This window comes from Falco naumanni, chromosome 10, assembly GCF_017639655.2.
Source record: "Falco naumanni isolate bFalNau1 chromosome 10, bFalNau1.pat, whole genome shotgun sequence".
Lineage (NCBI taxonomy): Eukaryota > Metazoa > Chordata > Aves > Falconiformes > Falconidae > Falco > Falco naumanni.
Window position 1 is genome coordinate 29,546,170 of NC_054063.1, and position 16,660 is coordinate 29,562,829.

Consider the following 16,660-nt stretch of genomic DNA (forward strand, 5'->3'; position numbering starts at 1 on the left):
ATAAGTGCTAGTGCTCAGGGGAGGAAAATAGATTACATTATTGACTGTTCATCCCCTGCAAAACTGCCTAAAGGGAAGGGTAATATGGTTTGTTTCCCCTTAATTAAGTATTTGTTAAATGGTTTGTTTCCCCTCAATTAAATATTTGTTCTGGTAGTTCCTTTGTGACAGAAATAAAAAAAAAAAAAGCAGCGGCATTGCCTATTCTTGTTACTTTCAGCTAATCCTGAACATGCTGTAACTGTTCTTTGGTTCCTACCCCCCAATTATTTCCTGTAAAAAATAGCTTTCTCCCATCCATTCTCTTTTCTCTCTCTGTTTTTGAAACACTGTGCTGAATGACTCATAACGCCTCTTAGTAAATAGGTTAAGTCTAGGAGAATGATGAAACTGCAAAGTGACATGTGAATAAATAGTGCTATCGCTTGTGTGCTTTTCCTGCTGGCAGTTACTATTTCAGAGGCATTGTGGTATCTATTACCAATTTCATTAGCTTTCAAACCATGAGGTGCAAGCTACTGTAAGAAAAAGTCATCACCAGCCTCCTTTGGTTTTGCTGTTTTGAATCTAGAAGAAGTATGTCTTAATACCAAATGGCACTGCTTATCTCAGCAGTTATGCAGCAATTCGTAAGGTCCAAACCACACACACAAAAATAGATGCGAGCACAGTTCACCCTTGTGCTTTGCAGGAGCAGCAGCTGCTGCAGTGTCAGATTAAGAGTGAGAAGTGACAAAACGAAGACTCTTCTTGTGTTTCTTAAGCTTCAGTTTATCAGCCTGATAGTTCTGTATTGGTTTAGCCAGCTAATGTGGTTGAAGAGAATGTACTCCATACCCTTCTGGTATAAGTTTTTGTGTATTTATTTATTATGTGCGTATTCTCCTTGGAATATTTTTCTCGGTCTCATTGCATGTTAACTGAAACTAAATACAAACTTCATCTTTTCTCAGTAACTTGCTAACTATCAACTAGAGAGAGCCAACTTCATGACTCAAACACATGTCCCTTCCCTTACAATTTCAGCCAAAACTATCTGGCATCAAAGTACTGCAGAATGAAAGTCATATCTAAATATATGTGAGCAGAAAGTCAGTCAGTTAAAAAAAGACTTTGTTATGGAAAGCTACTACAAACCAAATCCACGGTGGCCTGGAGTTCCTCATCACACCCAGGCTGATCTAGTTTTCCACTTTCAAGGTATCCTTCCCAAACTTGCTGCTGAGACTCGTAGAACTGCACAAAGCTCTCACATCTTGTTGCAGTCCCTTTATAACTTATGTGTAGCAATTAAACAGACTTAAAGGGTTTATCTAATAAATAAAGTGTATTTATCATCATCTTAGCAAATTTAATAATAACAAGAGTTTTTGCTTCATGTTCATATAGTTCCCGACAGTGTCAGTGTTAATATTCAGAGCCAGTCCTTTGTCAGGTAACCCATGAATGAGATTGGAAGTGCCTGGCACTGGGTGCCCCCCTGACTGCCACCCCTGGGGTTCTGGTTCAGTATGTGCAGCGCTGTGGACCGGGCAGAAAAAAGGTTCTGAGAGTGAGATTTAAAGAAACGCCCCAGTTTGATGGGGTGTCTCTTCCCATTGTACTCATGCAGTGACTAAGATGCAACTCCTCTAAATTAAGGATTGTTTACAGCAGGGGGACTGAGCCTGCAGATGAGTTCCAGGGGCTTCCCACAGTGATATGCTGAAGCCTAACAGGGCAGGAGGGAAAGGGCACGAAGTTATGCCTGAAGGTGCACTTTCCAGATTGCCAGCTGGTGCGGATTCTTCCTCCAGTGGATGCATAGGCAGGGTTTGCACCTACCTGAGAATCTTCTGATAAAACGTTAACAACCAAATACTTAGATCCATCAACGAAACAGGAAATCACACTCTGGAGCAAAAATTGCTCTTTCTCTTGCTGTTCCAGTCAACAGGCCAGGATGAGAAAGCTCATGCGTGTGCGCATGTGTGTCCTGCAAATATCACATAATCCCCTTTCCTGCCTCATGGAGAAGGTACCTAGAAAACTTAACTCATTGATTCCCACTAGTTTCAAATAGGGATCAAATGGATTAAATAACTGAAAGCACCACAAACAGCACCTGCTCAGCCTTAGAATTCTTCCATTCAGCTCACTTTAGGGCAACATTTGGTGCCTGTTTCTACAGGAGTATGTCGTTTGTAAGCAATATAGTTCTCCCATTTATTGTTTGCACTTTGGATTTCAGTCGTTTTGCTACTGGTCTTAATAAACTGGTCTTCCAGGGAATTAAACAACCAGTTAACACCCATTTCTTTTCTTAACTGATTAACTATGTGAAAGTCCTCTGGCCATGGAAGTGTAAGGATTTTTTACTAATCACTTACAGGTTCAGGTGCAACTTATTACTGATTTACAAGATTGTAACCATTTGTGTAACAAGCTGAAGTGAAGCGTGGCAAAATAGGACAGGCACTCAACAGCTCTGTGCATGGCAGGTAGTACTGGGAGAGCAGCACAGGTTTCACATTATCTCCACTGCTGCAAAATGCTTTGTTTTCCTTCTTCTGTAACTGGTCACTTTGCTTTGTATCACTGAGGAGAGCTTGGCTGGAAGGAAGTGCAGTAACAATTTCTGTCTGAGGATAATGCATGAATAAACAAAAGCAAAGGCTTCTTTGTCTGAAAGAAATTACTCAAGCTACCAACTGGCTGGGGACACCAGTCCTAGACTTCCCACACACTCAGTGGAAAGAGCATCTGTGCAGCTTGTCACAAGTGGTACCGCAGTGTCTCCCAGGACAAAGCATCCCCAGGGCTGATGGATGCTCCTTAGTCTCCTGACTTTAAATGTTCAGCAAAGTCAGAACAGGTCACTGTCTTCAGAGTGGTCTCTGTTACCTATTGGCTCAATTTCCTAATAGAAATACTTAGGACATAATTTTTAGAGGTACTGGGCACTCCAACATTGTCTGACATATATAGGTTTAAAGGTTTTAGCTTGGTAACTTAAATTGTTGCCTACTAGGATTTTGAGTTCCTAAGTGAGCTCAGCACCTCATGCCTTTGGTAGTTTGAGATCTAAACTACCTAAAGGACTTTAAAACATCCCTATAGGGACTTTTGAAAATGACTGCTCTCTACTACATCCACAGTCTTAGTATAGGCTCATTCTATGCAGGCCATCATCATTTCAGGCTTTTTTCTTTTAGCTTGGCATGTATTGTTGAGGTTCCCTGGATGTGACCTTCGCAGTCTTTCTGCATTTTTCAGACCAAAGCAAACCTGTAATAAATCTGGTCCTGCAGGGATAATTGGACTTGGCCAGGGCCATATGGCAAGATGATGGTATAGCAGAGGCCCAGCCTCTGGAATCCCACTATCCAGTCGTCTTCTCTAACTACTAGGTCATGCTTTTTCCTGACACTTTTAACGCAGTTGTTTTGTAGTGGTAGGCTGTTGATCTTTTCTGCAAGCACAGTGACAATAATGAAAGTACTTAGAAAATCCTTAACGTTTCTGGGGTAGTGTCACAGGCGATTTGTGTTTTGAGTATTCCCTTCTTGATGGTTTTGATGTATAGTGCTTTGAGGACATGGATTTTTTTTTTTTTTTAGCAGAAATGCTATCTTTATTTTCTGCTCTTTTCTTACAGGCACACCCAGCTTCCTGTTAAAGATTTTGGGTAGGATAGTACCACAGATACTGATTGTTTTATTTTTGCACCTCACTCTGGAGCTATATTGAAATATCAGGGAAGGATATTTAAATGTCTTGAATGAAATCCAGATTCTGTGAATCACAAGTTTAGATACTGATTTCAATTGGGACACACTTTAGCCAAGAATATGCATTTTATTTAAATTCTGTTTTCCATCAGATATCTATATTATGATGTTAAATTCATGGAAAGATGCCGATGGGTTTTGGGTCTATTGAAACTACTATAGCAAAAATGCATCATGGGACTTGAATTGTCACCTAGTTGGAGATCAGTGACTTCTTCCAAGAGTTTGCTTAACTAATGGAGATGACCTGTTTGCTGTTGGGCTGCATGGTGTTGAAGAGGTTTATAGTTTACCCAGGCTACATAGATTACAAGCAGGACAAGGAAGAAAAGTTGCAGGGTGCATCTATTTGCATTATTTCAATAAGGAGGAGTAAAATCTTTTTTTGGTATGTAATTAAAGTAAGGCTTCACAGCTAAGAACCTCTTAGTAGTTATACATCCCCATTTTCCAGAAAAAAAGCCTTTCATTGCTGTTGATTTATAAAACAACCCCCTGCCACACACACACAGTATTTTTCCCCAGCACAGTTTGTTGGGTTTGGGCTCCTTCTGCCTGATACACCTACATTTGTATTTACTAGTCAATTAGTTGCTCTGCTTGCATGTGCAAAAGCTGATTTTCCAGGATGCAGAATATAAAATAGGCTGTGTACTGAGTGGTAGGTTCCAGTGTATGATACGTGGCTGCACAATCTGTGGGAGCCAAGTAAAATATTTCTTTTCTATATATAGTCACCTGAAGTCCAGCAGCAAAGACACTTCTGAATCTTGTGCTTAAAACTAACTTAGTTTTTAAGAAGCACTTTTTCCTTCTTAATATTGTAGTTACTTTTTAAAATTTCCATATGGTTTTGCAGAAGTGCCAAATGCTTTCATGTGAATTCAAAAGAAATCTAAAAAGACAGAAAGAAAATGAAACAGCATTTTAAATATTGCCATTTTATGAGAAAAAAAATTCATCCTTTTGTGTTTGAAGGAAAGACTGTAACTTTCACACTTTCTTTGCACATCCTTTCCTGTTCTTTACAATTAAGGCGAAGTCTAATTTACATGGCCACTGTGGTTAGATCTCTTATTTAAAAGGGACTGACTTTTGGTCTGGCATAAATGTGTCATGTTTTATTTGGGCCACTAAGATGATAATATAACTGCATTTTGCAAAAGGCAGTGACTAGTCTTTGACCTGACTTACAAGATGCATGGACCTCCTGTGACTCTGAAGTCTCAGATCAAATTATCAGCATTTCGCATGTTTTGTGATCAATTTAGGAGTGTTATTTTTTGTGTACTTATTTTTAGATAACATCAGTTGAGAAAAGAGGGGGAAAAGTAAATCTAGTGCTGGATCTGAGCAAACAGAAAGGTCAGCGGTTAAGTTCTGCCTTATGTATTGTATATGCTGAAATGTCCTTTTAATAAATTAAATCAGAAAATGAAAGAGTAGCTGAAAACTGTAACATTTGGCCTTGCAATATAGGTCAAAGGTTACCTTTTTTTCTCAAAAATGGTTTTGCAAATCTTTTTCAGAGCTGATAGATACACACCTTAGCTGGATACAAAACATTATATGAAAAAGAATGACTGTGATCTTTGATCCAAGCAATCAAAAAGAAAGGTAATTGGTATTTTTCTGCCTTTTCTCCAGCTGTGTGTTTCTCTTAACCTTTATTTATTTATTTTTTCAATTAAAAAGTCATGCCCCTTTTTATTTGGCTTAAAGGGTTTAAAATCTTATTTAATTTAATTTTTTCATTCTTTTTCTTCCCCATTTGTGTACCACAGAGCTGTCCTGAAGTAGCTGGGGGCTGGTGGGCAGGGAAGGAGAGATGGGGTTGTGCATGCTGGGCTAAAGCATCCTGACGTTCCCAGGCAGCAGCTAGAAGCACGTTAAGACCATGGTTTGCCTGGTCACGTTTTGAGGGCACGCTAAAAATTCAGGGTTCAACTTTCCTCCCCAGTCCCTGTTGTGCCATTAGTTCCTCCCTGCGTGTCTCATGTTTGCTCTGCATGTAAAAACGTCTCTTGGCTGCATCAGCAGAGCAAACATGGAATATTGCAGGATCCCTGCCCGGTGCAGGGAGGAGCCCGCTGGAGCTGAGCTTTGCCTCCTCTGACAAGACCCTCAGCCTTGCAGGATCCCCAAAGGGCACAAGACCCCAGTCACTGCCACGGGTATAGTGCTGTGACAACATTGACTTCACTGCTGTTATTCCAGATACATATGTGGAATAACACTAGTAAAGTTGTTACTCCAGTGCGTGTGTGTGTATGTGTGTGCACGCATGCATATGAGTGTGTGTGCACGTATATAATCAATAACAAAGAGCCTGACTCATTGCCAGCTAAAATTGGAGACTGTTTTCTGTCTCTGGACTACTAGTTGAAGCTCGGTATTTAATACAACCCACTATCATCCCACAAGTGAATATACTCCAGATTTCTATCTGAGAGGATGTGAATTAGAGTCTTAAATGTCTTTGAGGACTGGAGCCTGAGAGACTGACTCTAACCCATCAAAGCCGAGTGATTAGAGGAACACAGAGATTCTCCCATGATTTCAACCAGCCTCTTGCATTCAACTAACTAGGGAATCCCCAAGCACTGGGGCAGTTGTAATACTATGACAGCAGTATCTAACAGAGATACGCTGAAGGGATTCAGGCCTAACTAGGCATTTCCTTGGTCCGGATAGCTGACGTCAACTGTAATTTCAATATCCTTTTCTATGATTTAATCTTTCATTATCTTTGTGTATGGCCTTATGGCCCCATTTAATCATTTCGCTCTCATTAAACGGATCAATAGCAGTGTGCTCTAGAGCTGCTGCATGCTAGGCACCTTAAATAACAATGTTTTATTTATTAATCACATCATCTCCATTTCCTCTGGGCTAGAAATGAGCAAATAATGAGAACTGATGCTTGAGATACATTTTAACCATGCTACCAAAAAAAGACAGGTGGGAGTTCAGAACAGCAAGTTCAGCGCATGATCTCGGCTTCTTCTAAAGTTTAGGTATCTCTCAGTTTGCTGATTTTGTTCAACCTACTATTGAAACCCAGATCACTGAGATTACACCCGGATCTGGATCTATGTTGCTCCCAGATCTGGAGCAGATCACGAAAGGTGTGTGATTTCACTAGACTTAGTCCGGAGGTGACTCTGACCTGAGAGAGAGATGCTTGCCTTGGGATCTATTCCTGTTACATTTACATATTCATTAGATTTAGGGGCTGTGGTTGTAGATGAGGGCTTTTTGTGCTGGGACAATCATTGACTTACACATCTTGCCCTTAGAGCTGCCAGACTAATGTTGCCCAGCTTAAACTGCACCTAACTTCCCTCACCATTTGAATTTAGGTGAAATTCAGGGTGGCTACAGGCCAACTGATGAGAGGGAGCTCTCTTGTCATCCAGAGGTTTACAACAAAAACCCAATTTGCCACCCGTAAGAGCTGGCACAGAGAGAGCCCAGCTCTCTGAGCACAGTCCTGCAGCCCGTCTATAGGGTTAATGTTTCATACTGTTCCCCCCGCAACTTTTAAGGCTTGGCAGGTTGTAATGCCCCTGTAACTTCAGCCCACAAACCCTACTGCTGACCTCCCATGCAACACATAAGGAGGGAAAGTGAAGTTTGCGGCTGAGTAAGCTTTTTACCACGCCGTCCAAGCTGCCTGGGGCTGGCGAGCAGAGGGCCTGCGCTGGCTCCTGCTCTGCTGGTGCTGTGCAACAGGTTCCACTTTGCTTAAAGCTCAGGCAGGGAAACAGAACCAGAACTGGACCCCTCAAAAGACTGTCGGTTTAGTAAACTCCATTTAATTATCTACTCACTTTTCACTTTATATTTAACCCTTCCTAAATGAAGGTGACGGTTGGCTCAGATATTTCCACGCGTGGTGGCTGTATTAAATGAAAGGAAACTCGTGCACAGTATTTTTTGGTACACTGGCTGCTAAAACAAACGTGTTGATAAATAAAGCGGCCCTCAGTCTCAGCCCACTTGTTTTTAGAAAGGAAATGACCCTGTAAGAGTGGGTGCCCACTTCTTTTACCTCACTGCTATTTTTAGCTGAGGCTGTGAAAAATTTCCATTGAAGACCTGCTCCTCTCATTTCCTGGGTAGAGCAAACAGGAAGCTCTTAGCTGAGCTGAAGGAGGGTTTTTTTTGCCTGAAAGTGGACCAACCTCACCTCCCACTGGTTGTTTGCTTACACTGCAGAGCAGCAACACATTAAAAACGCCACATGTGCTTTATTTGCAAGAACTAGCCCAAAAGGCTGGTAGAAGCCAGCTGGTGATGGTGGCAGGTAGAAAGTTGGGCAGCAGGAGAGGACAGGAGTTCTGCTGTCAGTGGTGCTTTTTTGCCTCTGTCCTCTCCAAGAGGCACCAGTCTGGTTGAAATCAGGCATTCCCTGCCTGGAATTAGAAAGAGTTAAACTCTGGGCTGTTAGCGGTGGGATTTTTGAGCACGGAGGGATGGAAACTGTCCCTTCAGGAGATTTCACTGTACGCGGACATGCAGAGGGCTGCCTCCCTGCTCCTCCCGTCAAGCACCTGTGCCACGCTCTGTGTGAATACTAAGTTCTTGAGAAGTATATCCCACCACAACAGACATCCGTACAGTAATAAGGTGGAGCTTTGCACAGAACATAGATTTTACTTTCTCAAAGGTAAATTCCATTGCACATAGAGTGGAGGTTGATTTCAAACTACTAGTTGTAACTATTGAACACTAATACATGTGTTCCCCTTCCCAGAAGCAATAAGAGATTGGGCATCAGCTTTTTTAATTGTGGGAAGTGGTGAAACACCATGCTAATTATTTTTTTTTTCATATTTATCATATTTCGTGTTAGAAATGGGCCTAAATATGGAGAAGTCTTACAGCTGCATGCTTGAGGATTAATCAGTCTTGGATGAGGGTCATCTTTGGTTTCAGTTAGTCCTTGTCTTAGCCCTTAAATGTCAACAGGGAGAAATCATTTAGATCTGGGGTCTGAAACCTTAGAAAATTTGGTCTTCTGGTTTTAAGGCAAATTTGCAAAGTAGACAGACTGTTTCAAAACTGTGGACCCCCTTGGTGAATATAGTGCCAAGGACCTGCATGTGAAATGGAGCCCCAAAACAGGCAGTTTTGGAGTTTTGCACCAAAATGCTCATGTTTTAGGTCTCTCCTAGTGAAAGTGCAGCCTTTACAGAATTGTTGTTCCAGGAGGTAGCAAAGGGTGCTTTAGGGAAATAACTGTGAAAGGCAGACAGGAGAGAATGGCTGTTGTATGTAACATGTAATATTGTTTTGGTTTTTTGAACAGAGATCAAAATTCTTCAGTGTCGTCTCTTGAGCTTTATTAACAGGCCTGTCCCAGCCTCTCAGGGTATCATAGCGGTGCATGGAAGTTGGCTTATGCTACGATCTACAAACAAACTAGGATAAAAATTAGAGCAAATAGAGTCTACAGCAAGATTTAAAAAACAAAACAAAACAAAAAAACCCCAACACAGCAACAAACCAAACACAAAACAGTCAACACTTTTTCACCTGAATTACAATCTCTGTGTTTTCAGCACTGTCCACTGTATTTTCTCCAAACCTGACCTTTTTCTTTTCAAAATACTCTTATTTCAGCCTAATGAAAATGTTAAAATGCTTAGATATGTACAGATTTTTCTTTTTTACCTCGGGTGAAGGAAATGTCTGTGAAAGAGGGAAGGTGTTGTGTATGTAAAGGATGTGGCATGTACTGGACACATGGTACACTCTCAGTTGTGTTTTTACGGTACTTAAAGCACGCTGAACACAGTGTAAACCACCTCTCTCCGCTTCTTCCCCCTTGCCTTCAAAAAACGTGTAATCTGGGTCAATAGGACTTAAAGTCTTAGGTTTTAATAATATTGTGTTACCAATACAGAGGGGATTTTTTTCAGCTTAACAGCAAACTGCTCAAGGATTGCTTTTACTTCTTGTGATTTTGAAAGTGCTCTAACATTTCTTCCTCTTTCTTTTATTTCACAGTTAATGAAATTATCAGGAAGGAATTTTCTGGACTCCCTGCCAGAAATCAGACATAGAAGAAGAGATTTGTGAGACAACTTTTACTGAATCCTTCCATAACTGACCTCTTAGATCCTTCCAATGCCCCTGCAACCTCCTGCTTCCTTAACTGTTCATCTCAAGGCACCAATTCAATGCAAGGAACAATGTATTGGCATCAAGCTGACAGCCTTGACTAAGCAACTTGCCACCTCTCTCTGTAAACATCAAGAAGGACACCCTTCCTTTCGTCCAAAGATCATATTGTTCTCATGTAACAGAGCATCTGTCTGAGGAAACTCTTCAAGCCTGCTGCAAAATATCTATCTATGTATCGATCTATCTTAGTAATAAGGGAGAAGTGATAGGTCACTCCTGAACACTGCACAAAGCAAAGGAGGTTATATATTAGTGCTTATTTGGGTGGGGTGGGAAACGGGGGAAGAGAGAGTAATATATTCCATAGAAGAAAAATGACATTTTGTGGTTCACTAACAATGACTTGCCCTCAGGTCTCTTAAGCCCTTCTGAGAAATTTTGAAGTTGTAGGAAACTGAGGCAACCCAAGCTTGCTTGGCCTTTAACCGACCTGGGATCAAAAGCCACTTTTTTCTGACGGAGCACTGTGATCAGTATTTCAAACAGTAGATGTCAGCTGAATTCAGGAGCTTTCTTCATTTTTCTTGTCCAAGTGGGTAGGAATTGAAGGAGAGGGATGCTCACAGATAACCAGTGAAAAGAGAAATTCAGCAGTTGTAACGCCTGTCCCAGGGTAAAGTAAACCCAGATAAAACAGAAATTAATATATAGGAGTCACAGTAAATCCAAAGATTTTATGATTGATCCTTGTTAATATTTAGGCAGTGTATGAACACATCTTAGTTATTTTCTCTCTAAGAAATTGTTGCTGTTTCTTGTCGTATAGAACCTGCTGTTGGCTCATAACTTGACTCATTTAGCAGCTGTAATATTTAACCACACAAGCTGCAGAAGAAAATAATTGCATCTTACAGAAGCCATATGTTCCAGAAAAAGTATACGCTTATTTATATTCACCTTGTCTCTTTAGCTTTGCAAAGCTACCAGCAATTTCTGGAAAGGTTAAATTTCCACGTGAGTTAGTATGTTTGTATGTTTTGCTTCATGTGTTAGAATATACTGTACTGACACATGCTTATCATGATAAAAGATAACCGCTGCCATCTGCAGTTGTACGGCTAGCAAGTTTATAACATTTTGGTGTGTCGTTGCTCCCACAGTGTGATAAAAAGGCATCGTGAATGGATAATCAATGTACAGGAAAGGATATCCATAACATCGTAGTAAATACATAGTAATATTTCCTAATTTTGTAAATGAGGAACACTGATACTTTTAAGAGGGCAGAGCCTGAGCTCTGTTCTAGAAAAAAACAGTGAAACTATGCTGTTTTCAGTTGTTTCACAGTAAACTTTGCTGAATACCTACGTGTCCACATGCTTACAGCAGGAATTAGGTTATATGAATACAGCAGACCAGCAGAGCGGCTGCATAACTGGTTCCCCAGTATTGCAAGAAAGATCTTGCACAAACCCTGCAGAGTATGTGCTCATTTCAACAGAAAACATTTCAGGAGCATTGAGAAAAACACATTTTCTGCCTCTAAAAGTTGGTGCTTAAGTTCTGCAAGGTCATCTGTCAGTTTTAGAGTGGGAGACAGAAGCATTAGACTCCCCAGAACACCTGACCTGACCGCCTGTTACCAGCAGAGGTGAAAATGGCCAGGTTTATTGCTGACTTTTACGGAAACAAAACTGAAGCTCAGACTAGCTGAAATGACTTCTGCACAGGGGAGTTATTGATTGTTAAACAGCACTCATACAGTACTTTGACTGGCTCACATGCCTCAAATAAGCTATTTTGGACTGTTTTAAAACTGCCACTTCGCCAGAATCTGACATATACTATGGATTTTTAATGCAGTCTGGTGTTTTGCATCACTTTGAGCAATTCCTCAGGCCAAAAGTTGCCTGTCAGAAGTTCTTTGCTGCATCTGAGTAAAAGAACAGACTGAATGTGTCTGCCGGTTTCACAGAATTCGTGCTTGGAAGTATCAAAAATGAACATCTAGTTTTCTCTGAATTAAACCTGTGACATATAGGAGAAGTTTAAAAAAACCCCATTCACATAAAACCCCAAATAACTGACAAGCTTTTCTCTTACTGGATTTTAAATAGATTATCAAAGAAGAACATGAACGTCTTTTCAAATCTGTAGATGCACTGATGTAATCTAAAAATATTGCTGCTTATTTAGTGATTGTCGATAGCAACTGCTTGTCAATAGTCCTCTGTATACAGATAAGTGGCTGATCTTGAAGTCAGATAACCACACACCAAATCCACTCACAGTCCTCCTGCAATGTGCAATTGCAATATGCATGTTCGTGATGTGGACTCATGTTTATTTTTAATTTTTGCCACTATCCCCCACTGATCATTTAAGCATCTTTCTCCCCTTTTTACTGTAAGGCATAATAAATGTGCATAGCAGACAAGAAAAATGTGGACTTATAGCAAAGGCTTTTCAGCATTCAAAGGGACCCAGGCAGGGAAGCTCCTGAGCCTTGGAACACTCCAGCAAAGCTACTTTGCAGGATGCACCCATGGAACATGCACTCTTTAACCAAAAGACAAAATTTCCACTGCTTTTTTGTGTCCCTTTGGGCACTTTGCTGTAGAGAGGGGGAGAGGGTTATTTTATTTTTTTTGTAGCACATTTAGCTACAAGTGCTTTACTTGTGCTTGCATTAGCTGTATTTCTTCCTCATTTTTAATGCATAGGTATTAATCTGTATGTGTGTTTGTGTAGGTGCATATACATGCATATTTTTATAATATAACCATATATACCTATATGGCTGTATTATATAAATATGATGATATACGAACACACACAACCCCATTACAAACTTGGGTCACGATCCTATAACTGGCTCCAGTCAGCCAGCTGTCTGCAGGCACATGAAGCCAGCTACTGGATCGAGGGGGTCATAAGATGTATATAATATAGACTACATTTTAGTGGTTTTATTTACAGCTACATGAGGTCAGGCTGTGCTACTCTATTTGCTTTTACATGCAACTGTTAGTCAAATAATACAGCTTTAACCAACTTTATATTTATTTCTGGAGAAAAGGAGTATCCTCAGACATAGCGTTATGCATTGCTGTCTCTTTTTAAAAAGAAAACGAGTATGTTAAAATTATATAGCTAGGCTGAAGAACTTCAAAATATACAGTACTAAATTATTTCCTGTTCTTGCTGAGCAGTGTTTTTCCAGTATTAATATTTTGTTACTTAGTACAACTTATTTGCGCTCTTTCTGTAGAAGTATTAGCTTAACCTTGGAAGAGTTAATACCATTTTGTGAGTAATTTGTTCTCACTTTATCTGGAAGATAGCCATATTTGCACATGAGGAAATACTGTCTTTCCTCAGTTATCTGAATGTTTCACCACAGTGCCTTCCTGCCATTGTACCAAAGGCCTCCAAATATATTGTCTAGAGGGTGAACAACTCTAATGCATTTTTCCATCAAAGTTATACCATGCAAAGTACATGGGGCTCGTTGGAACTCAAAAGTTCATATCTTTCTTTTTTTGTGCGTGTGCGTGCATTTTTTTAACTTCCATTTTTCCATCCAAGCTTTGGCTGCAAATACAGGATGAGCTTCTATAAACTTCTGCATCAAATATATGAATACGTAGAATAAAATCATCATTCATGATATGTAAACAGTCTGAGAGTGGAATGGGAGTGGACAGATATCAGGATGACTTTTTTTTTGTCAGTTATGAGCGTTGGAAGTACAGTTTGGCAGGAGAGTAATTGCTCATGAAGATACTTGCAATGAAGTATGAAGTCCCGTTTTTGTTTTTCTCCATGAGAATGAGCAAAATGTAAGATCTGAACAACAGTGATGGAACGAAGTGTCTAATGTATGTGTTTTTATTGGTAGAAAGAATGTAGAAGAGCCATGGTTTTTGCACTTGCTTTATTTGTATCCATGTAAATATGTAGCACTTCCATTCTTCTTGTAGGAATACGGCATTTTCTGAATGTAGAATATTTCCAAAACCAGCACTATGTTATTCTCTATTGTATAAAATACTGCTGCTTAATAACGTATCTAAAACAGTTCTCAGATTAGCTAGCATGTTTTTAAAAGTATATTTTGTAATCCATATCTTTACAAAAAAGTGTCTATGCTTTTTGTCTGACCAAATATGCAACACCTTTTGGATTAAGGATAGTATTTATAAAGGATCAATTTTCATTTTCTAAGTGTATTAATTTTCTATGCAATTGTTGTTGAATTGTTATTGTTCTAAAAAGAAATATTTGATAAATTTTCCAAAGACTTCAAAGACCGCTTTAAACGCTTCAGAAATATGTTTCTAAATATTTCAATCTGACTTTTTCCACTGCATTTCTTTCCAAATTGCTACTTAATAAGGAACAGTTATCTGCCAGATGGGATTCAAGAAAATTACTCTCTTAATTTCAAATTGTAAGTTGATTCAGATCTTCATAAATTTTGCACCACTTAAAATCATCAGATGTTCCAGTTTATGTGCTATTCTAAGTGTTTGTTATTTATGTTATGTATTCCTGTGCAATAGGAAGAGACACCGATGTTGGATTTAGACTGGGTGAATTCCAAATTCTCCAGAAATCAACTGTTTTCCTCATCGTTTACATTGCAGTGTTTTCTTACCTGTAAATGTAAGGCATCTATTTGCCATCACACCTGGAAAGTTATAATTCTTTATTCATCTCAGTTCAGAAGGAATAATCCACTTCTTTGAATGTTTGACATAAGATTGACATCTGTCTTTAATGTCTGCTACTTTATAACTGCAGTGGGTGACAGCTGGTAGCTATTTGCTCAACTACCAGCCAGTATCTAATCTATTACAGTCTGTTAAAGATTTGTTTAGCCATTTTCATTGTTCCTGGGGTACAAAAAAAATATATAATATTGGTACCCAACTCACATTGCAATAAATTTCAAATGAAGGTGCTGGTACTGTGTAAGTTCATATAGGCTGCAGATGAGTGGTTATCTGGGAAAAGCTAGTAATTTGAGGTTTATTTCAATAACTCTCAGAAAATAGCAAAATCGGGTAGAAAGTTCTAGAATGACTGACTCACAAAAATGAGTAATGATTTATGTGTCTGTAATAGCCCAGAAATCCATGGATGTGTAGTTGGAATAATCAGTTATTCCAGGATTAAACTGTCTTTATTTTACTGATGCTGATCAGTACCTTACTACACAAGTAGTGTGGTGAGACCTGGCAACAGAGAATCAAGCTACAGTTCTGTCTTAATAATGGTGGCCTAATTGGGACTTACATATTTGTGTGTACATGTGTGTATGATTATGTGTAATTATGAAGTGATGCCCTCTTCACAGAAGTCCAAGCCTCCTTGCTGAAGTTCTACCCTTTATGTTCAGGTAAAACCATATGTTAATAAATATGAGCGAGCAATTGTCGCTGAAATCATCCTGGCAGATGTCTTTTTAATCAAGCTGTTCATTCAGAAACCTAACTTTAAGAATCGGAAAAGGTTTTATACCATTCACATTCCTACAACAACAATGTTAACCTCCAATGTAATGATTTTTTGCTATCTGTAAAATATTTTTATATATTGCCTGTACTATGGTAGTTTAGCAATAAATGAAAGGATATCATCTGCTGCATGAGTGTTTGGTCTATTCTTAAATACCTTTATCACCTTTGATAAACTAATATAGTCATCTTGTCCTCATTCCTCATCGCCCTCCTAAATACTCACAAGAGGGGTGTGCATAAGGATTTCAGAGCGTGGAGCACCACTTTGTTAATGAGATGCCCAGTACCCCTTTGCATCGAGAGCCCATTCCATTTCTGTAGATGAGATAGACTGATACATGCAGTGACAGTTTTATTAACTTCTTCACTTTCTCTTACTATGTTCCCTCATTGAATTTTCTTTTCCCGCCAGCACCACCCAAATAAAAAGCACTAAACCATCCGCATCAACAGGTACTCCAGAGTTTTGACCTGGCTTAATTAGTAGCATTAATTTCTATCTGTGCAAATGTCCTTCTGTATCAATATATGCTTTTTAGAGACTGGGTGTGGACTCCATTTAATTTTTGTTCATCTAAAGCTTAATTCTGCATTTCTCTACTGGAGACACAAACAGATACATTTTCATACTGCTGTGCTGGAAGAAAGCCCAGAGCCCATTATGTCTCAGTAAGAGTCGAGTTTATATAGCATACAATTAAAGACATTTACCTTAACAGAATCAATATTATCCTTTGCGTTTAAAAACACAGAATTAAAACCATATTTGATGCATGTTGGACACAGAGCAAGGGCTTTGCTTTGCTTTGCTTATTCACAAAAGCCTCAGAGCAAGCACCATGTGGAAGTTCTTAACTCCCAGTACACTGTACAAAGGCTGGGAAGCTCATAAACCAGACAGGCTTCGCCAACAAAGAAGCTGTTACTGGCTAGGAGAGAACATTTTATGATGAGCAAATATATGGCACACAGGAATTTAGCTTTATTCAGCAACAGGAAAATTTAAGTAACTTAACCTGGAAATTCCACAGCTAAGGGCTGAGAACTTGAGCACCTGACTTGATACTCTGGCTTTAATTTATGTCTTGGGTCCAAATGAAAAGACTACAACAGCACCCCAGTTCCCCAACCCAGGAAATTTCCTGGATTTTGTAGACTTAACTGACTACTTTATACCTCTTCAACACAGCTGGCTTTTTTTCCCAGTTTTACTTTTCATGGTAGCAGCAAGGA

At 39.5% G+C, this 16,660-nt stretch overlaps 1 protein-coding gene across 1 annotated transcript in view; it reads left to right on the top strand.

Annotated features, from left to right (window-relative positions):
- The window catches only part of NFATC2 (nuclear factor of activated T cells 2), a 93,168-nt gene extending 77,617 nt beyond the window's left edge, over positions 1 to 15,551 (top strand). Inside the window, exon 10 of the mRNA XM_040609229.1 lies at positions 9,786 to 15,551. Within this exon, the coding sequence (XP_040465163.1) occupies positions 9,786 to 9,841 (56 nt within the window). The 3' untranslated portion in view covers positions 9,842 to 15,551. The remainder of the gene's footprint in view (positions 1 to 9,785) is intronic.
- The last annotated feature ends 1,109 nt before the right edge of the window (positions 15,552 to 16,660 follow it).